At 43.1% G+C, this 24,142-nt stretch overlaps 1 protein-coding gene across 1 annotated transcript in view; it reads left to right on the plus strand.

Annotated features, from left to right (window-relative positions):
- Positions 1-24,142, plus strand: part of HIVEP1 (HIVEP zinc finger 1) — a 392,318-nt gene that overhangs the window by 263,030 nt on the left and 105,146 nt on the right. The window contains exon 4 of the mRNA XM_030211058.1: positions 2,441-8,307. Within this exon, the coding sequence (XP_030066918.1) occupies positions 2,441-8,307 (5,867 nt within the window). The remainder of the gene's footprint in view (positions 1-2,440; positions 8,308-24,142) is intronic.

Here is a 24,142-nt window from a genome sequence, read left to right on the forward strand (position 1 = left end):
TCCTAGCCTCCCACCTCCTGGAGGTCTGGAGTCCAGATCAACCTCTCAGCACTCCTTCCACAGTCACTCTTGATAGGCCGTCAAGATAATGTTTTTTACTTCTTGGTAAGGAATAGGGTGGGGTGGGCAATTAGGGCCTTATTTTATAAAGGTTATGCTCCTAAAATGTATGCTCATAAAAATTTACGCTCTTAAATGTATGCTCATAAATTAGGAGCATAATCTATTTTGGAGTACTACTACTACTTATCATTTCTAAAGCGCTGCTAGATGTACGCAGCGTTGTACACTTGAACATGAAGAGACAGTCCCTGCTCGACAGAGCTTACAATCTAATTAGGACAGACAAACAGGAGTACAGAGTATGATCGTAATTTAGGGGCATAAATTATGCTCATAAATTTAGGAGCATAAATTTTAGGAGCGTAAATGTAGTAGCATAACCTTTATAGAATAAGGCCCTTAATGCATTAATAACTGTATTAACACATTAAGGCCCTGTTTACAGAGACATTCTAGTGTTTTTAGCACCTGCTAACCGTGTATATGCCCACAGGACTATTATGGGCATCTACATGGTAAGCACGCACTAATTTTTAGAGTGTGCTAAAAATGCTAGTTTCGCCTTTTTAAACAGGGCCCAAATATTTTAATGCTGTCACTGACCTGTGCTGAACCGCTCCCCGCTCCTCTACAGCAGCCATCAGGGCTCCTTTTCTCCTTCCTTGGTGCTCCTTGTCTCCCCTTTAGGGCCGGGCTCTGCCGATATTTGAGCCATTCCCCAACTTTCAGCACCATGGTCACTCAAGTCTTCAGTGGGTGGAGATTGGGGGGAAGAGAGTCTGCAGATTGACGTCTGGTGTTTGGGGATCTGAGGGAGTCTTCTGGCAGGGTTTGGGGAGGGGGGTGGTATGCTAGAAATGTATTGGCCTCTTTAAAATGGCCCCTTGGAGCATCAGACTGCATGTTAGTGTGTGATGTTCCCAGGCAGGCAAGCATAAACCAGCTTTGAGGTGGCATTTATTATTTTACAGGAATAATGCTGTTTGTGAAATTCATCACAAGCCGAATTATTCAATTTGCATGATACTGAGGTGTTTTGCATGCTTTGCATCAAATTATTATGTAGCCTGCAGTAACTTAAACTAACATGGATGTTGGTGAAATTGTGCACAATTCTGGTGTTTTAACACATTTTATGAAGCAGATATCATGTGTTATTCCCTTAATGCAGATTAGGAACTGCACTCCTAAATAAATAAAACATTAAGGGCTAGATTTATTGAAAGGCTTTACTGCAATAGGGGCCTTTTTACTAAGGTGTGGTAAAATGTGTTTTAAAGTGAGACCTACAAGCAAAGCCAAGATTTAACATGGCACTGTTTTGGGTCTTTTTTTTTTTTCATTTGCAGTTTTTGTATTACTACTACCATTAGCATGCAGTACCTGCAAAAAATTAGCATGGGAGTACTTACCGCCTCCTCTTTAGGGGTGCTAGGTGCTCCTACGTCAACTCTGCATTATCCAGTTAGCAAGCACTAATCATAATGCATAACTGAATAATACAAGAATGCCCACTTCTCCTATGTCGTGCTCCCTCCAAAATATATATATATATATATATATATATATATATATATATATATATATATATATATATATATATATATAAATCAGTAACGTGTGGGTTAGTGTATGCAAACAGGTAAAATACTGCAAAATACTTTAATGTGTTTCAGTGGTATTCTGTTTGCATACATTAACCACACTTTAAGAGCTTAATGCCCTATAGTAAAAGGGCCCCTTAGCGCTCTGAAAAATAAGTCAAAGATAGTTCAGCTTTAAAGTATGACTTGTTTCTGTTTCTAAAATGGAAAGTCATCTAAAGTAACTGATTTTGTTCGTATATAGCTGTAGCTTCACTGATGCTACACTGCGGTGCAGTATTTGATGCTCTGAAATAGAGCACGTGACAATGGGCATAGGTAGTTGATGCTATTTGAATGATAAATTCTCTTACAAAGATAATCATGAATGGAAACATGCCTATCTAATGCAAGATGTTAAAAGTATGACAGCTTTGACAGAAAGAAATGTCTTATTCCACTGAATTTATTTATGGTTAACTTTCCAATTGGAAAATAACTCTTTTATTTTCTTGAGCTAAAACTGCTGTAGTTCCTGGCTATCATTTAAATTACTTGCCTAAATGCTATGGGATTTTTAAATTTTCTTTGTGCAATTCTCTTACACAGGAAGTTTTCTCCCCATAATGATTTAAACATAATTTAATTTCCCTGGACTGGCACTTGCTTCCAACTTGATGAAGAGAATCTTTTTTTGGCTAGGTGGATTTTTCAAATATTTAAAGAGTGAATGTACAATATTTATTTTGTGGTATCTCTAAATGTTCCTTATTCTTTGTTTTTTTTTCTTACAGAAGTCATCAAGGCTGGTAATACAGGAGCACTAGATACAGTTAAAGGTGTGAAACGGAAAAAGATAGTTACTGGAAATTATATGAAAAAAATACCAAAATCTCCATTGAGAAATCCATCTAGGACAAAACTTAGACATTGCTTAAAGGAATCGTCCTCTCTATATTCACCTCCTAATACTTTTGAATGTTCAAAGAAGCTGAATAATTTGGCTGTACAAAATGGTGATCATCATACTGAACAAAATGGAAAAGAATGTAAGCCTGAATTGACTGTTGGAACTGTCAAATCTGGACCACCAGTACAGGCAAAAGGGGACTTGTTGTTGCATCAGTCCTTGAAATGCTGTAAAGGTGGAAACTGTGATGCTGGTAGCAAAATGACTTTGCAAGAAGATAAATGTATTTCTACTTCTTTGACAAATAAAAGCAAGCCTTCCAGTAGTGGAATCTTTGTTGATGACAAAAATTCTTCCTCGTGTTCAAGTACAGCATTTGATGTCTTATTAAAAGTTATGGAACCAGAGCTAAACACTTTGACAAAAAAATGCCATCCTTGTGAGGCAGAAGTAGAAAAACAGAGACCAAACGAAACTCTAAGATCATCTTACAACTTCACATCTAGTACAAAAAGTATCCAAAATAATACCTCTTTCTCCCAGCCAGAATTTACTGTTGGACCTCAATACTACCCTTGTACTGCACATAATGTACAGGTATCAACGCTGGCAAGGGGTGAACAAGCTCACAGTCACTCGGCATGTTATTCATATAGCCACCAAGAACAATCTGTTCCTCACACTCAACATAACAACCAGCAACTTGCTTTAAGTCCTAGTATTAGATCTGGAGTACATCAACATTATCCAAATACCAGCAAAATTCAGCAAATATATAACATATGTGTGACCTCTTCCATTGTTAATACTGCATCCTCTAATTTAACTCAGGTTCTTCCGCAAAACCAACTTACAGCAAATATATCTCCAGCTGTATCAATTAGCTCAACCAGTACCACACAGTTGCCTCCAGCTCCTACATTCAGTTTAACACATGTAGCATCGCTCATTAACCAAGGTGGGGAACAAATGTGTCATCTTCTTTTGAAAGATCAGAAGCCTAAAAAACAAGGAAAGTACATTTGTGAATATTGCAATAGGGCTTGTGCAAAACCAAGTGTTCTTCTGAAACACATCCGCTCCCATACTGGAGAACGACCATACCCTTGTGTGACATGTGGGTTTTCGTTTAAGACAAAAAGTAATCTATACAAGCACAAAAAATCTCATGCACATGCTATCAAACTGGGACTGGTTTTACAACCACATTCTGGTGATCACGAATCAGAAAAATCACTTTGTATTCATTGTGATGCAGATGAAAGTGGTGAAAGTGATGATGAATACACAAGTGAAGAAAGGCAAGATGAGCAGAGTTTCTTAGAGTTAGAATCAATGAAGAATCTGAATATACCACATTCTGAATTAGCATTTCAGAAGTCAATTCCCATTTCTTCAGGAAATCTAGATAGTACAATACGTGACTCTTCCTTGAAGGAAACTTGTTCAGAATTGACAATGTCCACATTACCAGAAGTTGTAGTTTACCCTGTGAATGTTTCATCATTAAAGAATGATAGTCCAAAAGTGACAGATTCTGCTTCTGAGCATGACATTGTGCAGAAAGAAGGGGATTTTAAAATGTCCAATGAGAAATCAAATTTGACATCCATGACCTCATTAAAAGAAGCTGATCTCAAGTACCATCAGAAAGAGGAAATGACTCAGCTAAAGGAAAAGGAAGGGGATCATGTAGTAACGGTTCATGCACAACTGCAAAGGCAACAGGCTACCGACTGTCCCCAGGATCAGCAAGGAAAATACCTGTTGAGCCCTCGAAGTTTGGGAAGTACAGACTCTGGTTACTTTTCTCGTTCTGAAAGTGCAGAGCAGGCATTATGTCAACAAGCTTCCTTTGTAAAGGTACTATCCATGTGTGAAAAAGATTTTGGTAAAAATACAGTTTCTGTGTCCCAAACAAGTACAGCTATAGCATCTGTTGTACATGCAATTTGTGCAGAGAAACCACTAATTCCTTCTGGCATAATGCGCCCACCACTGGGGACCAAAACTCTTGAAGAACGTATCTCAAAGTTAATATCAGATAATGAAGCTGTAGTAGATGACAAGCAATTAGATAGTGTGAAACCGCGAAGAATATCCCTTTCAAGACGAGGTAGTATAGACTCTCCAAAATCATACATATTTAAGGACTCCTTCCAATTTGATTTAAAACCCTTAGGACGAAGAACAAGCTCAAGCTCTGATATACCAAAGTCCCCATTCACACCAATTGATAAATCAAAGCAAGTTTTTTTACTGTCTGTACCTTCACTTGACTGTTTACCTATAACCAGAAGTAATTCTGTGCCTACCACAGGTCATTCTGTTGTACCCACAAATACAATACCTCCTCACACACTTCGAGAAAGCCAGTCATTTGATGATAAAATAGGCTCCTTTTATGATGATGTTTTTGTATCTTCCCCAACCACATCTGTTCATCAAGTTGGACACCCTCGTACTCTTGTTAGACAAACAGCAATAGAAGACTCTCCATCTAATGACAGACAGAGTCTTGGATCAGCACATTCTGCAGATGAAAGCTATCATAGTGTTAATGTATTTACAGATGTTTCTTTGCCTAGGAGCAAGTCTTTTGCACAAGGATCACCTTCAGAAAAAATGAAAAAATTGCCTCAAGGACGAGGAACAATGTTTGAATGTGAAACTTGTAGAAATAGATACAGGAAACTGGAAAATTTTGAAAATCATAAAAAGTTTTACTGTTCTGAACTACATGGACCCAAAAGCAAGGCAGCTGCACGAGAACCAGACCATAATGTGGTACTCAACAGTACACAGCTTCAAGTCCTGCACTATCGAGTTGCTGGGTCTACTGGAGTCTTGGAACAACCTCCACAAATAAGAAAAAGAAGGAAGATGAAAAGTGTTGGAGATGATGATGAGCCTCAACAAAATGAGAACTATATATCTTCAGAAAATTTGGTGGGAGCACATATCCAAAATGTTCCAGGAAGTGCTGCAAGTTCATCAAACCACAGTGTTTCAAACCTAAACCCACAGCGGTCCAGTGGTATGCCCTTGAAAAGCTCACAAATTGAGTTGGTGTCAAGAGGCACAGATCCCAGCATAGAGTTGAAACTGTCTCCTGTTTTAGAGAAAACAAATTCAGTTGCTCAGGAAAAAGACATGAAAAGGCAAGGAACTGAAATTTCAGTAATTCAGCACACCAATTCATTGAGCAGACCCAATACTTTTGAAAAATCAGAATCTTTTGAAAGAAGATCACCAGTTTCTTTTCAAGACATCCATAAGATTTCTAAACCTCAGTCCTTGAATTCAGCTGGCGAGATTCAAGAAGAAGGGCATTCTCAGTGTCCTTTTCAGTGTAGACAAACAGTACGACCTGAAGAATCTCATTTGGAAGTAAAGGAAAGTCAGACAGTGGTTTCTAATGAAAGAAGTGGACCAGTTCACCAATCAAGACTTGTTCGTCAGCATAATATCCAAGTTCCTGAGATTCTGGTTACGGAAGAACCAGATAGAGACCTAGAAAACCAAGGAAACGATCAAGAAATATCAGAAAAGTTTAATTGGCCTCAACGCAGTGAAAGTCTGTCAAACTTGCCAACAGAAAAACTTCCACCAAAGAAGAAAAGGATTCGTTTAGCTGAGATTGAACATTCATCTGCTGAATCTAGTTTTGACTCTACAATTTCAAGAAGTTTAAGCCAGGAAAGTAGCTTGTCTCGTACCTCTAGTATCTCTGCTTTATTTGACAAAGATGACATTTCCAAGACTGAGAGCATTTCCAGTGTAGGTGGTATCAAATCATCTGAATTTCTCATGATTCCTACTCGCTCAAATTCCCTTGGTGTGCCCAGGGAAATGAGACGTGCTGCCTCAGAACAAATAAATTGTACGCATCCCTCTATGGAGGTTGCAGATTGCAGAAGTAAATCTTTAGATTGTGGAAGTATGTCTCCAACAGACTGCATGCCAGCCTTTGAAGTACTAACTCCAAAACCTTCACTTTGCACTGAAATGTTTGGACATGTGCCTTTGTTAGAAAGAAGAAGGGGTCCCTTTGTAAGACAGATATCTTTAAATATAGCACCAGAAAACAACCCTCAGGTTAATTCTTCCTGTTTATTTAAGAGTACTCATTTATCAGACCTGTCTAGTTTGCCATTTCCTAGGTTAAAACCCTCTTGTAGATCTTCAGACGGGCTTCCTCCAAGTTCTCAACATCCTCCTATGTATGCCAGCTCTTTACATGAGTCACAATTAGTAACCCATACTTCAAATTCATCTTCTGTTGAACAGCCTTCATGTTCTGGTTTAATAAACGTGTGTCAGCATCCACAATCCCATTACAGCTCAAAGACATTTGTTAAAACACTAGCCAAAGGAGAAGAACAAGGTACAAGCTCTATTGTTTCTGAAAAGGAAAATTGTTTTGCTCCTAAGTATCAACTTCAAATTAAATCAAAACAAAGTCAGTCATGTTCTTCAAATGAATTGACAATTACTTCACCAAACAGAACTCTTCTAGACCGAAATAGTACAGAACAGAATAGTTGTTCATTAAATATACCTACTCAATTAGTACATAATGTTTCTGGTCTACATACAGAGCCTCAGTTAAAAACCAGTGGTCAAATGCACCATATATCACCTTTTGTGGTACCTGTCCATGGCTTTCCTGGTGTTGAAACCTTGCCTCAGATTTTAGTAACCCAGGATCAAGTAAGTCAACCTGTTTCCAAAGTAAATAATGCACCAGTGCCAAAATCTAACAATAAAATACAGGTACAAAAAGCAAAAGACAAAAATGAAATGGTAATGCCAAACTCTGAAAAAGCCATTGTTAATGAAAATATGTTTCCTGAAACTGAAAGCAGAAATTCAGAACTTTTAGATTTCATACAGAAGGTGCCAATTGGTGGACTTCTTCCTCAACAAGAAGCGAGTGCTTCAAGCAAGCGCATGCTTTCCCCAGCCAATAGTTTAGATATTGCTATGGAAAAGCATCAAAAGCGTGTAAAAGATGAAAGTGGGGATGTATGTACTGGTGAGGATCAGGCAGCACATTTACAAAATATCAAAGCCAGTGAACCTAATAGGCAAAAGAAGCATGTTTTAGTGCGTCAACTTTGTACCACAGAGCCAATTGAAAACTTAGATCAAGAAATTATCCCAGAATATGGAAAAAACTGTAAGGTGATTAGTGGTATCCTTTCATTTGAAAGTTTGAAGCCTGCAATTTCAGAAAGCATAGAACAGGCATCAGAATCTGAGAACGTGAAATCTTTTGCATCTACAGTAAGAAAATCACCAGAACCACTGTCACTGAATAATCAAACTTCTCTACTGAAGGCTTCTAGTACTGATCAAGAATGGAGATCGCCTGTGTTTGCTAACCTCAGCAAACAAATTACTATACAAGATCAAGTTAAATGTGGGCCTACATTATCTGTGGCAAATGCAGGAGATATGCATAGACTGTCGTTCCCAAGCCTAAAGACATCAACAAGTTTTACATGGTGTTACCTTTTAAAACGGAGACCACTGCATATGCTACAGACTGACCAAAAAACATCAGCATATTCTGCCTGGACAGTTAGTCCCCCATATCCTAATCTACTTGGTTTGCCAACAAAAGTAGCACTTTCCCTTCTTAATTCAAAGCAAAAGGATGAACATTTCCTCTACACTCATGCAATAAGCACTCGTTCCAGATGTGATATATTGGTTTACTCAAGCAAGTGGAAAACCACGAACAAGGTACTTAAAGTAGTGTGTGTATATACATTGTACATGTATGAATACGCAGTTGTGTGCAAAAAAAATAGGTATCCAGACAAATTGTATGCTTCAACACATTCCTGTGAGCAGAAGCTGTCACAGCTGTAGATGGTACAAAATTATATGTAAAATATTTCAGCAAATTTTAATACAGAATTATTATTTATTTGTAGACAATAATAGATTGATAATAATAATAATAATAATAAAATGAATATGACAAGTGTAAAAGTTTAGCTGCCCTTCCAGTTCATTTACTACAACTTTTGTTTTTACTAAGCTGCGCTAGTGGCTTCTGCGCGGCATTGCTGACAGCCCATTCAGCATGAATGGACTGTGTTGGTACTAGCGCACAGCAAGCCACGCTAGCGGCTCAGTAAACCCCCAGCGTAAAAGTTTAAGTGGCTTGTAAGGCCTAAGACAGTACCATGGTTGAACAAATAATCTAACTGCTCAGTTTGTAATTGTTTTGCCTATTTTCATCAAGTATGGGCACCTCCAAATAGCTTTCTGAGCATTTGAAAATAATATACTCTTACTAAGCAGTGGAAAGGCCATTAAAAAAAAATCTCTAAATGCTTCCAGCTAACAATGTCGACTGCAAAAACATTGTTAAAAAATGAAGTTACAAAAGAAGTCAGGTGGTTTGAAGATGAATTGTGCTCGGTTTTACTGATTGGTCATGCACGCCTTGAAACAGCCCACGGTAGTGACTTCTTTTGCACATTGTCAGACTCATTTTCAAAAGAGAAGGGTGTCCAAAAAGCGGCACAAAAGGCACATGGGTGTCCCCGTGAAAGAAGGTCACCCAAATCCAATAATCGAAACAGGGTCGTAAGGGCGTCCTCAGCACGAGGATGCCCATCTATGGTCATCCCCACAGGGGGTGTGTTATGGGCGGCGTTATGAGATGGGCGCCCCCAGCATATAACGGCTAGCAAATTGGTTTTGCATTGGTGGGAACACGGGCGTCCTTAGTTAGACCTGAAATAAAAGCAACCAGGGCAAGGGGGAAGTCTTCTTTAGACCCATTAGCGATTTTGTGCAGTTGGAGAGTGGCGAGAGCATTGTTGGGAGAGAAAGCTGAGAGTTTGTTGAGTACCTTTGTCTGTGTGCCGTAGTCGGAAAGTTTTCACCCTCACCTGCCTCGTTTGTGTTTTACTTTTTCAGCTTTCCCTACCCCTTCTAGCCCCCAAACCCAGACACCACTACTCCTTCCTCTAACTTCCCCATCCCCTCTCCCTATCCCTCTCCATTCACTGTCCTCAAGTTCATAATTCATTCCCTTACCTGTTTGTAGTCTCTGTTTGTCTCTTTGTCCTTTGTACTGCTGCAGCGTGTTTGTGAAGACTCTCGTTTGCTGCTTGGAGAATGAGTGGCTAGAGGGTGTTGCAGGAGAGTTTGTAGTGGGTCAGAGAATACTTGCAATGTGGCTCTACTGTGTGTGACCGCATTGTTTCTCAGTGGTGGGAGAGTGAGTATCAGCTTCTGTTTGTTGCTGCTGTGTTTCACCAAGTTGGTAGGGAGAGGTGAGCACTGGTGGCACTGCATTGCACCTGTAGTGTGGGGAAATGGAGGTACTAAATGCACAGGTGGCTTACATGTTGGAGGAAGGGGGAGGCACCGCAGAAGGTACTCTTCAGGCCCCGTAGCTGTTTCCTAGACCTCACTGGCCTGCAGTGTCTCACTAGGTACTGCTTTGATAAGGCTGCCATTCAGCACCTTTGTGACCAACTCAAACCTCTCCTGCAGCCCAGGATCCGTAGGAACAACCCCATCCCTGTGCACCTAAAGATCTTTTCTGGCCACTGGGAGTTTCCAGTCTGTCCTATCGGTGAACACGGGTCTCACCCAGGCTTCCATTTCTAACTGCCTCACCCAGTTTCTTGATGCCTTCCTTACCCACACCTCTGAGTACATCATCTTCCCCACCACCCCCCCCCCAGGCCCTGCAGAACAACATGGCTGACTTCTGTGCCGTAACTCGCTTCCCCCCGGTCATAGGCGCCATTGACTGCACACATGTCGCACTCAGATCCCCCCCCCCCCCCCCCCCCAGGCATGAGAGGCCACTTATAGGAACAGGAAAGCATTCCACTCACTCAATATGCAAGTTGTGTGTGACACCCGGGGGGAGATTCTAGACGTGTGTGCCCGATACCCAGGTTCCATCCATGACGCCTATATATTGCGGCACTCAGGAGTCTTCCACAGGTTTGAGTGAGGGGAGATCACCGGCTGATGGCTCCTAGGTAAGTTCAGCATGGATCTGCCCAAACTATACCTCCTACAACAGGCAACCCTCAGCACTGTCTCCCTCCAGCTCACTCCACAAGCCACTATTCCCCCCCCCCACCACCACCACTTCCACAAGGTACCCGCTCCAAACAATACACACTCATCTTTCTCATCCTGCTTCTCCCCAAAGGTGACAGTGACTACCAACAGCGGAGTTGGCTTATGACCCCCATAGTGCACCCACAAACAGGGTCAGAGGAGAACTACAACATGACCACCCATGGCATCATTGAGCGCACCTTCAGACAACTTAAGAACAGGTTCCAATGTTTGGACCGTTCTGGAGGGGAGCTCCTGTACAGCCCCCAAAAGGTGGCAAAGATATTCCTGGCCTGCTGCATGCTACATAATTTGGCAATGCGCAGAGGACAGACCCTCCCAGAAGAGCCACAGCCACCACAGCAGCAGGCCCCAGGTGAACAGGATGAGAAGCCCCCTCCACCTCCCGCCCACAGAACACAGCAGAGTGCACACCAGCTGGGGGTCAGAGCCAGACAAAGACTGATCGAGACAAGTTTTGTGTGAGAGAAAGTTGACATTTATTTCTATGACATAGTATTTATACACCACCATCACCCGCTCTGTGCATATTCCCCTCCCTCCAACCCTCACCTCCCCACCCCTCCGGCATGTCCCATCACTTTCCCCGCCCCCTCCCCTGGCCCCGTCCCCTCCTACCCCTCCCACCGTGTTCCTTTGCAGCTGGTGCTGCAGGAGAACTTTGTTGAGAGTCCTCTGATCCACTCTCCCCCTCTGTGTGCTGCCCTGTGAAATTTCGGCCACCTTGTGCTCTGTGGCTTGCCCTGCAACCTGGGCACAGGACCCAGAAGGGGAGCTGGTGTGGTGGGTGTTGGACCAGTGGCTGGGGAGGCTGAGGATCTCAAGCTCCTCTTCTTAGCGGGTGGTTGCTGTTCAGTGGTGGAAGTAGACGCCACTTGTTGCTGCATCAGGTCGGTACTAGGTTCAGGTCATGGCATAGGCCTTCGATGCTGTGCTCCAGCCAGCACCACTTCACGTTGGGCCTGTACCGCTTCCGGTTGCAGCTCCAATTTCTGGCGCCGGTAGTCCTCCATGTACACATTCTGGCCCAACAATTGTGTGACGAGGCGCAGTAGCTGCCTCCTCTGGCTGGATGGCCTCTTCTGAGGAGGTGTCCTCCCCCCCTTCTGCATCTTCTTCTTCTTCTTCTTCAGTGCCACCATCGGCAAAGGCTGCGGGTGGTGGAGAGAGAGCCTCTGCTGCGGGTGGTGGAGGGAGAGCCGGCGCTGCTGCTGCATCCTGTGGTTCCACCTCATGGTCATGTGTGTTTTCTTGTGCAAGCCCACTAGTTTGCTGCTCTGTGTGCTGGGACTGGTGGCCACTAGGGCCAGCTTCTTCCTCTGACTGGCTGTCATCACCTGCATAGCAAAAGGGGAGGAAGTGTGTTGGTCAAAATAGCCCACTTTTGTTTTTCAGCATTCATATACATAGCCCCACATGTAAAGACCCTGCAAAGAGATGGCGAGGAATAGGATTAGCAGGCAAGCCACAGATGTCATTGTCCATGGTACAGATCTGGAGACAAGGAGCACAGTGTACTACGGAGACTGATGTGGAAGAGAGCCACACAGGTAGGTGGGTAGACTTAGAACTGTGGAAGGAGTGCAGAGGACACAGTGGCTACAGCACAGAGATGTGGGAAGGAGATATACAGAGTTTGGTGATGGGGAAAAGAGGAGGGAGTGGGGAAGGCCCCCAAAGCTGTGAAACAGTGGTAACGTACACACACATTGCTGGAAACCCTCCCCACGGCTACTCCCTGTGTCATGGTCTGTAATGAATAGTGATTTCTATTGCATGTGGTGTTCTCACCCCTTCCCCTACTGGGGAGCACCACACTGTCCCCCACTTGTGTAAAACAGAGTGTAGTGCAGCACAACAGATACCTCAGCTTCCTAATGGTGAACCTACCTGAGCACTCAGGCTGTGCTGATGTGTCAAGGGACCCAGTGCCATGGATCCCCTCCTGGGGCAAGAGCCCATGAATGATGCACTCGATGGGGGTCAAGTAAGCTGTGTCATCTGCTGGGGGGTTGGCACCAGCCTTCCTCCTGACATCACGCCTCAGCCGGCGCCACTTCCGTTTGCAGTCCCACATCCCTGCCACAGTGGAAGACCGCGTTGAGCCGGTCCTTTACTGCCTCCCATTCTCTCTGCTTCGTTGTAGCAGCCTCTGGCCCGTGAGAGCAAAGAGATGCGTGTGCCTCCTCTGGATTTCCTGAACCAGCAGTTCAATTTCAGGTTCGCTGAAATTACCCTTGCAGGTGGGTGGTTGCTTTGGTGCCATTTTACCAATGCGATGCAAAGAATCGAAAATACAGAGAAGGGCGCTTAAATACTCTCCCAGGGATGCCCATGTAAGAACGCGATGGCGTCCCTAAGACGGGTGTCCTAATTTCGATTATTGACAAAATCCCTAAACATCCCCAGCTGCTCTGGCGATTTGGGCGTCCTGATTTCAGTTATGGCTGGGGAACTATTGGCGTCCCCAGCTGCTCTGTGTTTTGGGCGTCCTCATTTCGATTATGGGTGAAATGATAAACGTCCCCAGCTGCTATTCTCATTTGGAAGCTTGCATTCCCTTTATTGGCGCCTCTTTAAAACGTCTTTCTCTGTGCTTGCGCTTTGGAGGTTTTTCTTTAGATTATGGGGTGGTATTTCAAAGCGTTTTACACGTTTTTTTTTTTTTTTTGGAGGGGTGGGGGACTTTTTTGCCAATTCTTGAAAGATAACTGGTGTGTGAGCTTTGTACCTTTTCTTTCCAAAAGTTTCAGACTGGGTGTTAGCTGGTAGCTTAGCATATACTCTCCATTCTCTACCCTCCAGGAGCTGCTTGCTGTGTGTGTTATGCTCCCTCACTGCCCCCCATTCTCTCTCTCCTTTGTTGAAGCAGGCAGCCTCTGGTCCCTTGGAGCCAACAGATTCTTGCACCACAAGTTCAAGGTAAGCTCATACCTCTCAGCCACCTCTTCCCTTTCTGCTATGTAGGTGCTAAACAAACACTTCTTGTATCTTGCAGGACAGCTAGTCAAGAGGATTGCAAGAGACAGCAGTGGACTGTAATACACTGCACTCTGAGAGCCATGATAGTTTCTACCCAATTCATTGTACAGATGTCTTGTTCTCTATTGGACACACTCAGTTGTGGCTGCCTGTGGGGTGGGGGAGGGGAAGAGGCCCTGAGAATGGATGTGTACATCCCTCATGGTCAAGAGCTCCCCATTCTCTGTATGTTTTCTGCATTCAAATCTTACCTCTATTTTCATCAGGTTCACGGGTATCCACAGCTGGTAGTTTTTCTCCCACTTTGCACCTCATGTGTCTCCCCGCTAGGTTCCATCCTTCTTTATATGGTGAACCCCAGTCCCCTTTTATGAAGTGCCCACCCATTCTCAAGGTTGCTGGGGGTGGGGGGAAGCATATATGCTTCCCCCCCAATCGGAAAGAAGTAGGGAGATTGTGGATGCCTGTCAAAGTGCCTTGCTCAGACAAATGGTGACTGAACCCACGAGGGAAGGGTCGATAATGGATCTAGTGCTCACTAATGGAGGTAGTGTTTCTGATATCCGGGTGGGTGCCCACCTCTGTAATAGTGATCATCACACCATATGGTTTGATATAAGGGCGAAGGCGGAGTGTGGACGCACAAAACTCAAAGTACTGGATTTCAGACGTACTGATTTTGATAAAATGGGGGAATACCTGAAGAAGGAGCTGTTGGCGTGGGAAGGCATAGGAGAAGTGGAAAAACAGTGGTCCAAGCTAAAGGCTGCTTTAAATATGGCGACTGATCTTTTTGTGAGGAAAGCAAACAAAAACAAGAGAAGCAGGAAGCCTATATGGTTCTCCAAACAAGTAGCTGAAAAAATAAGAGCAAAAGAGGCTTTGTTCAAGAAATACAAAAGAATTGAGAGTATTATCGGATTAAACTGAAAGAAGCGAAGAGGGAAATATGGCTATCGAAAGCACGAGCGGAAGAAAAAATGGTTAAAGATGTAAAGAGAGGTGACAAGACTTTTTTCAGATATATTGGAGAAAGGAGAAGAGATAGGAATGGAATTGCGAGACTGAAAGATAATGAGAATGGCTATGTTGAGAGTGATGAAGATAAAGCGAACGTGCTAAACAATTATTTCTTTTCGGTGGTCATGGAGGAAAATCCTGGAGAAGGACTGCGGTTGGCTGCCGAGGGAACATCTGGGAATGGAGTGGATACTGTGTTGTTTACGGAAGAAAGAGTTTATAAACAGCTGGATAATCTGAAGGTGAACAAAGCTATGGGGCCGGATGGGATACGTCCCAGGATACTGAAGGAGCTCAGAGAGGTCCTGGCGGGATCTCTTAAAGATTTATTTAATGGATGTTTAGAGACGGGAGAGGTTCCACGAGATTGGAGACGAGCGGATGTGGTCCTTCTTCACAAAAGTGGAGACAGGGAAGAAATGGGAAACTACAGACCGGTAAGTCTCACGTCGGTGGTAGGAAAAAAAATGGAGTCGCTGCTGAAAGAAAGGATAGTTAACTTTCTAGAAACCGATGTGTTATAGGACCCAAGGCAACATGGCTTTACCAAAGGAAAATCCTGCCAAACGAATCTTATTGACTTCTTTGACTGGATGACCAAAGAACTGGATGAGGGACGTGTGCTAGATGTAATCTATTTGGACTTCAGCAAAGCCTTTGATACGGTCCCCCACAGAAGACTCGTGAATAAGCTGAAAGGGTTGAACGTAGGACCGAAAGTGGTGAACTGGATAAGAAACTGGTTGACCCGACCGACAGGTGGCAGAGGGTGGTGGTAAATGGAATCCGCTCGGAGGAAAGGAAGGTGAGCAGTGGAGTTACTCAGGGGTCGGTGCTGGGGCCTATTCTGTTTAATATATTTGTGGGAGATATTGCTGATGGGTTGGAAGGAAAGGTGTGCCTTTTTGCAGATGACACGAAAATAGCCAATAGAGTGGATAACCTGGAGGGAGTAGAAACGATGAGAAGGAATCTCCAAATGTTAGAAGAATGGTCGCAGGTCTGGCAGTTAAAATTTAATCAGTTAGATTATTCCTGGGGTATCTTATTTTCTTCCGGTTTCATGTACTCAAAATTGCTTATGACAATTAGAAACCCTTATACTACTTTTTTTTCTTTTTTTTTTACATGCTCTTGTCTTATTACTATGTGATTTTTCTAGTTAAAGCTAATTTCAAATTTAAAATTAGCTTCAAATTAAATTAAACAGTGCTCAGTTATGCATATTACCAATCACTCCGAATGATTAGTTACGTAATATGTTAATCCCCACATCACTGCACTGTGACCCTCCCTGCCTCCTTATTGTTTCTTAATGATCTTCTTTGCTTTTTTTTCTTTTTCTCATAAACACCTTACTTTATTGATGTTTACAACTTTAAGTGTACTTATCTTGAGGTAGGATTTTGGGTCACTGTTTTCATAAGTGTGATGTGATGAATTCTTCGGAGTAGATAATTAGCGTGCCGCTGTGCTCGTGCTCCTTTTAAAAGCTTCCTCTTGACACCTAGAGTCCATATGTTCCTCTCATCATGCGTGTTCCCAACACAAGCTGTGTTTTGCGGTTTGTTGCGTCGTCAGGGGAATCTATATGCTCTGGTGCGGATCATCCTCCCTACTCATGACTCCAGAGGTGGTGGAGATGAAAACGGTAATGGAATTCAAACATGCGTGAGATAAACACAAAGGAATCCTGTTTAGAAGGAATGGTTCTGTGGAATCTTAGCGGAGATTGGGTGACGCCGGTAATTGGAAACAAAACGGGAGCTGGGCAGACTTCTACGGTCTACGCCCTGATCGTGACTGAATAGATAGGAATGAGCTGGAGTGTAAATTTTAAGGGGCTTCGATGTTAGCTTCAGAGCTTAGTACAAGAACAGTATTGGGCAGACTTCTACGGTCTGTGCCCTGAGAGAAAGGCAAGGATAAATCAAACTCGGGTATACATATAAAGTATCACATACCATGTAAAATGAGTTTATCTTGTTGGGCAGACTGGATGGACCGTACAGGTCTTTATCTGCCGTCATTTACTATGTTACTATGTATATGCACTGAATGTCTTTTCCACAATATTCAACACAGTCCTACAATCCTCCATAGTTATGGAACAACAACATTTCTAAATTCTATCCTGCAAACTGCTTTCAAGGTGGCCACAGGTGTGTGCCTACCACGGCCTTGAGCCCTTAAGTCATGGTGAGAGAGAGGGGTTCTGGTTATAGTTCCTATTCTAAATTACCTGCAGGTGGCTACAGCCTGGTGCCTATATAATTCCCCTAGCCTGTGCCCTTCTGTACCTGATGTATTATATTGCAATTGTGTGTGAAGTAAACATCCATCTAATGCTTTTACCGTTGTTTTCCCTTTTCTCCTCAGCACTATATACCATTGCTGATATTTTCAATGTGAAAAGATGACCCAGCTGTTTGTATCTCCTTCTTCACCCTCACCAATACGGTTTGGTTGTGAGTAAGGGTGTCTGGTGATCAGAGAGCAAACATTGTCTATGTGCTACCTATGGTTATCTGCAAGTTTCTACTTGGCAGATCACTAGTGCTAGACAACATACCTATTATTTACACAACTCTGTGCTGTGGGGCTCTATGGTAAGGGGGGGGGGGGGAGAGGCTGGATGGGCATTTCTGTTCCTCAACAGAAATGCCTACCCAGCCTCCCTCCCCCCCCTTACCATACAGCCATGCAGTTTGGAAGGAACAGGTGGCCTTCTGTATGGCCACACTTATCACACATATGTACCAAAGTTTCTCTGTCACAGTTCACCTGTCATGCAACCAAGATTGTGACTCCTCTCACATCAACCCCAGCATTTGATAATACCACATACGTAGTGCACAAAGTACATACACAGACCCTGGTCAGTGCCCAAAGTGTCAAACTGTATTTAAACTATATGCAAAAACAAACTATATAGAAATATTTTTCCCCAAAAATCATTCTCCCCTCTCCTGTCCCTCCAATTGCCGTCACAGCAGTTCTATCACCAGCAGCATGAGCCGGCTATGAGTCTGCTGGCGGTCCTCGGCAGAGTGCCGCAGTGCTGCCACCTCCTGCAGCAACTGGTTGACTACAGCAACCAGTTGCTGCAGGAGTTGCAGTACTGTGGCACTGTTGTCTATAGCTGGTGGTGTTGGTGGGGCTGGTGGGTGCTCCTCCTCCTCCCCCTCCAGAGGAGGCATATCTGCCCATTGGTCCACCTCTGCCTCCTCCTCCTATGCCACTTTGGCCTCCTCCTCCTCCTGCTGCGCCACTGGTGCTGTGGCCGCCGCCGCCTCCTCCTCCTCCTTCTCCTGCTGCTGCCGCCCTGTGTATGTAAAAGGATTGTCTTTGAGATCAGCACATCCAACGTTACTTGCATAGTGCAGGAGCTGGCTGGCCTGAGGCGGGGGTGGGAAAAGTTGTGGTGAGCCCTGGGCTACACCCATGGGGTTTGAGATGCATGAGATGACATGACAGGGAACCGTGGAAGCTGGTCTGACACAGAGTGCACAGGATATGTTGGCAGACCACACTCATTGGTCAGCAGCATGTTTGCATTATGATTTGTGACTATGGTTGGCTGACCATTTTTTTTTTTTTTTGGGGGGGGGGAGCTCATAACTTTAATATGAGGCAATGACATCCACTAAGAGTAGGACCTCAGGCAGGAATGCCATGAAACAGTATCCACCCCAGAAAGGGGGGGATACAGAAGGGAGGCATGTCATCTCATTCATCTCAGAGGAGGTTAGTTGGAAGTTGCAGCCACACTCATGGGAGGGTAGCTGCAACCTCAGGCCTTGATCTGGGACAGAAGTGTTATGACTTACTAGTTGCCTATTAGCCACATGGAAACTGATATTGTACACAACATTTGCATTATTAAATAAATACATTTACAAATGAGTACCATTTCCTCCTCCTCCTCCTCTGGTGATGGCACCGCCTCCTCCTCCTCCTCTGGTGCTGTAGCCGCCACCTCCTTCTCCTCCTCTGGCTGCTGCTGCTGCCATCACCCTCTGTATGTAAAAGGATTGTCCTTGAGAACAGCACATCCAACATGGCTTGCATAGTGCAGGAGCTGGCTGGCCTGAGGCGTGGGGTGGAGAAAGGTGTGGTGAACCCTGGACTATACCCATGGGGTGTGAGATGCATGAGATGACATGACAGGGACCCCTGGAAACTGGTCTGACACAGAGTGCACAGGATATGTTGGCAGACCACACTCATTGGTCAGCAGCATGTTTGCATTATGATTTGTGACTATGGTTGGCTGACCATTTTTTTTTTTTTTTGGGGGGGGGAGCTCATAACTTTAATATGAGGCAATGACATCCACTAAGAGTAGGACCTCAGGCAGGAATGCCATGAAACAGTATCCACCCCAGAAAGGGGGGGATACAGAAGGGAGGCATGTCATCTCATTCATCTCAGAGGAGGTTAGTTGGAAGTTGCAGCCACACAAAAATCGTTTGAATACCTTCTGACCTTTCTGAAACTGGGTTCAAGACCAACTCTGTAAGAGTTCACCTCAGTGCAATTGAAGCTTATCGGGTAGAAGAAAAGCCCATCTCTATTCAGCTTTCAGGGGCCCTTTTAAAAAAGAATGGTAGGGCTACTGCTGGCTAGGCATGCTGCGAATCGGCCCTATTGCTTGGCTTGCCCAGGAGCCCAGCAGTAGTTCTGCATCTCCCGCGCACCATTTACGTCGCTAGAAAATACTGCCGGGTTACCACCGGAGCCCTTGCCACCTCCTGAATAGGAGGCGATAAGGGCTCCAGCAGTAAATGGCTGCGTGTCAATTTTTTAATTACTGCACGGCTATTTACTGGTTCTTTTTTTTTAAGGCCTTTTTACCAGCAGCAGTAGCAGGTGGCCTCGGCATGCAGCAATCCCATGCATCAATGACACCGTGGGCTACCGTTTACCGCCATTTGCTGAAAGGGCCCCTTAGTTCGCTTTGTGCAGGGCTTGCAGTTACTAAAACCCCTGTCAAACCTCCTGCAGTGTCATGGGATCTCAGTGTCATCCTCACCAAGCTGATGAAATCTCTTTTTGAGCCACTTAACACTTGTCATCTGAAGTACCTGACCTAGAAGTTATTTTTGATGGCGGTCACTTCAGCCCGTTGGGTCAGTGAACTCCAAGCTGTGGTAGCTGATCCATCGTTACACATGATTTCATCATAACAGAGTAGTTCTGTGTACATATTAGAGAATGACACGGAGACAAAATTTGTTCCCGCCCCATCCCTGTAGGTTCTGTCTCCGTCCCCCCGCCCCATCTCTGTAGGTTCTGTCTCCGTCCCCACCCCATCCCCACAGGTTCTGTCTCCATCCCTGCAGGCACTGTTTCCATCCCCGCCCCGTCCCCACGGGTTTTGTCCCCATCCCTGCCCCAACCCCATGGTCTCAGTCCTAATCTGCAGAAGCCTCGAACAATTATGATTTTATATTTAAATCTTTTTATTAAAGTATAAAAAGGAGCAATATGCTGTGCAACTATTGTATATAAATTATAAATAGAAAACAATAATAACAGCAAGCAGCTATAATAACCCTCTACCCTTCCAACCCCAACAATAACTGATTTCTACTACCCCAAGGAATCCTAATCTACCCTGTTAAAATGTCCAGGGTTACAAAGTACAACCCGTTCTTTATGCCCTAGAGGAGAGAAATATGCCCTATGAAGTACTGTTCTGATTTTTTAACTTGAAGATGAATAAGAAGTTTGTCCCTCTCCTCTTGGGCTTTGTCCCTATCCCCGCGGGATCTGTCCCTGCCCCCTAAGCTCTATCCCCGTCCCCATCCCCGCGGTTACTGCAGATACATATCAGGGGCGTAGATATGGGGAGCCACGGGGGCCTGGGCCCCCGCAAATTATATCCGGGCACTGGTTTGGCTGGCGGGGTCGTGCACGCTGACGCTCCTTTACATGAAACTGAGAAGGAGCATCATTGTGCACAGGACAGGAGGAGCAGGAACGCGGCTGCGCCAGAGATGGCGCTGAATAAGGCTTCGGCTGGTGCGGGTTGGGGACCCCCGCCAGCAAAGTTATTTGCGAGGCAAGGGGGTGCGAGGAGGCGAGGGATGGTGCGAAAAGGCGGTGGGGGGGGTGGTGAGGCGAAGCAAGGCGGGGCGGCACTCAAAATGTGTCCCCAACCTCGGGCTCTGGCTCCCTCCCACTGTAAGGTCTGGCTACGCCCCTGGTACATATCCTATGTTCCCTGGTTCTCAGCCCACTGCACTAACATTTGGCTACTCCTGAACTGTGCATGGGGGTCTATTAAGACGTTAATTTTAAAAAGATTTTATTACCATGAATGCCCATAGTTCCTGAATCTGTCTTAAAGCCCAGAATCCCTTGCTAGTTTCACATTCAGGGCAGGGAAAGGAGGACAGCAACAACTGGGAGATTAAGGAGGTGACTTGCCTTAATCCCTCTAGTGGACAACTGCTCAATCGGGGCACCTTTCTATAACCTGGATGTGCCATGCCAAGTACTAGGTCTAAATAACAACATCCATCTTTTTGGATAGACAATCCCTTCCCCTTCTAAAGTTTGAGTTGGACATCCATATCTCTGCCTAAAACATTCCCAGACCACACCCCATTGCTATAAGGGCTTACTGTAGTTTTAGACGTCCATGTCTCAGCTTTATAAAATCGGGATTTGGATGCCCATGCAATATGGATGTCTAAATACTGGTTTTCAGAAGTCCAATAGTACACACAAAAATAAGTAGGAAGTGGAACGAAGGAAGGCTTAACAAACTGCAGGAACGAAACAAAATGTATTACTTAGTTTGTATAAAAACAGTGTAAAATAAACATGTATGTTCACATTAGAATAAAAGTCCAATAATGTGCATTAGAGTAAATCTTTGACATCGAGTCTTGAGCTTTGACATCAATTATAATGTAAACTATTGGACTTTCAATAGATTTACTCTAATGCACATTATTGGACTTTTATTCTAATGTGCACATGAATATTTATTTTACATTGTTTTTTATACAAACTTTAAGTAATACATTTTAATTGTTTCATTCCTGGGGTTTGTTAAGCCTTCCTTCATTCCCACTTTTTTTTGTGTACTGTTATTTGTCCTGTGGGACCTCCTCTGTTCAGTTACCTTCTGGTTTCAGAAGTCCAAAACATGAATAGAGCTTCTAAAATAAAGGTATTAGCGTAATAGTTAACAAACTGTTATTCAGTTTCTATAGGAGCTTCTAAAGCTTTTGGCTACTATTAATAACATATATAGAAAACTCTTCGTTTGATTTTAAGATAATTAGCCAATCTTTTCCCCATTTCTATTAGAGCCTAAATATCAGCTTGCAATGGTTAAAAGCACTTGTTTACCTGCTTGCCGGCTGTGAAGCAAATTATACTGGAATTTCAGCGTAATGTTTTTATGGCTATATTGTATATATGGATGTTTCAGCTGCTTTATTTCAGCCTCCAGCTGTTCAATATTTTGTCTACTTTGTTTATATGTGTTATAACTAATTCTTTAACCTTGTACCGCTGGCATCCCAAATTGTACAGTTGTATGATTACATTGCAAACAATCAGCAATAATTTGCTTAATTGTTAATATTAGGTCTTCATTCAGCAGTGGAGCATTAAGAAACTTTGTAAATCTATGTGCTTTGTAAATGAGCACCTAAATCTCCAAACCTTGTTATCCATAGGAGAATATACTAAAGCTGAAGAGATATAAGGAGTGATCTGAAAATTGTATTGCCTCAGTGCTGGACATTGTTTACCTACCTTCCCTCTCTCCCTCCCCCCCAAAAAAGAGAGACTTGGAGATTCAAAAAGAGCTTAAGTGGGAGTATATATTATGTGGCTGTGAGTAATGAATGAAGTCTATTATCTGTGGGATGAGATTGCCTCCAATCATTCATTAAACCTGTTGGTGATCAAGGTGTAATACTGAATGTGATTTGGATGGGCTTACTCAAAAATTGGATTTTCTATCAAGATTGCCATCCAAACGGTAAACTGAAATCCTCTCCCTGTATAATTGAGTGGGGGTCAGCTAACGCCATATAGTATGCACAGTCTAAATAAAGATCCAAAATTGGGGTCGGTTTAGCATAAATTACACTACCAATCAAGCACAATTACATTTTTAATACAAAATCCGTGAACTATTTTAACAAATTACATCTTACTCTTAAATTTAAATTTGTGTGTTACATAGAACTTTGATTCTATACACAAGCTTAAAGCACAGTGTGATACTCTACAATATCAGGTCCATTTTATTGAAATGTGAATAACGTTTTGCCAAAATAAAAACCTTAAACACCTGATAAATGTGCTTATTTTTCAGTCATCATCATCTTAATCTTACCGTATCCAACAATTTCTAAAGGAGTTTTGGTTGCCTTGCTAAAACATTAATCCATGAACAACAGTTGTGAAACACCAGTCGTGTCTGACATAGCTCTATGTTTTGAATATTGTTTTCTGCATCAGACAGTAGACATACTTTTTTTAAACTAATCTAATTCTGAGCCTATGAGTTTATACTCTCTTTATTTTTCTCATTATAGTTGCCAACATACAAATCTAATTACTGACAGCCAGCTCACTAAACGGTAGTGGTGCTGAAATTTATATTGATCACATGATCCAGTTAGACCTATCAGGGTACTGCATTTCATTGCCAGCTGATTGAGTAAATTATTTATTGGGATTTATTAACTGCCTTTATGAAGAGATTCACCCAAGGCGGTGTACAGCAGGTACAGTTTAACATAAAATTTACAATTTTGTTAACAGCATAACAATAGTAAAATAACCAAGAATAAACATAAATATAATAAAAAGGTAAACTTGAAAAAAGTAGATTGAAATCTAATAATAGAACTACCGTGAAACAGTATCAAAAATATACTCATTTAACAGCACTGGAATTCAAATACCAGAGATATAATACAGTGTTAGCATAATACTAATGATACGCCTAATAAACATACATTAGAACATTCAGCTAATATAGATGCTAAAGAATTTCTACAATATGGCTTGCCAACATGGATTTGACAATCTCCACCTAATACAATTCTCATATATTCCAGTTTTGACAAAATTTATGCAAACACTTTCAATTGATTAATTATGTGCTTATAGATTTTCTTAAGGACCAGCACAGACTGACTTGGTCTTATATTGTCCACAGGCTGCTAATCATTGCACATGTTTTCCTTTATACTTGCGATAATGTGCAACCTTGGGAAAAAAAACTGTGTAAAACGCCACTTAGCTTAAATGGTCCTGGGTCCAGACATGGACCATGTTTCAAACTATTTGTGATGCTGGTAGACCTTGAACCAGTGAAGTTAGAAGAAGCATAGAGTCTGCAATCATAGAACATAAAATCATTTAGCAAACAAGGCGAAGTCTTCTTGCTCATGAAAAGTTAGTTCCATGGGCT

Source organism: Microcaecilia unicolor, chromosome 1 (assembly GCF_901765095.1).
Source record: "Microcaecilia unicolor chromosome 1, aMicUni1.1, whole genome shotgun sequence".
NCBI lineage: Eukaryota > Metazoa > Chordata > Amphibia > Gymnophiona > Siphonopidae > Microcaecilia > Microcaecilia unicolor.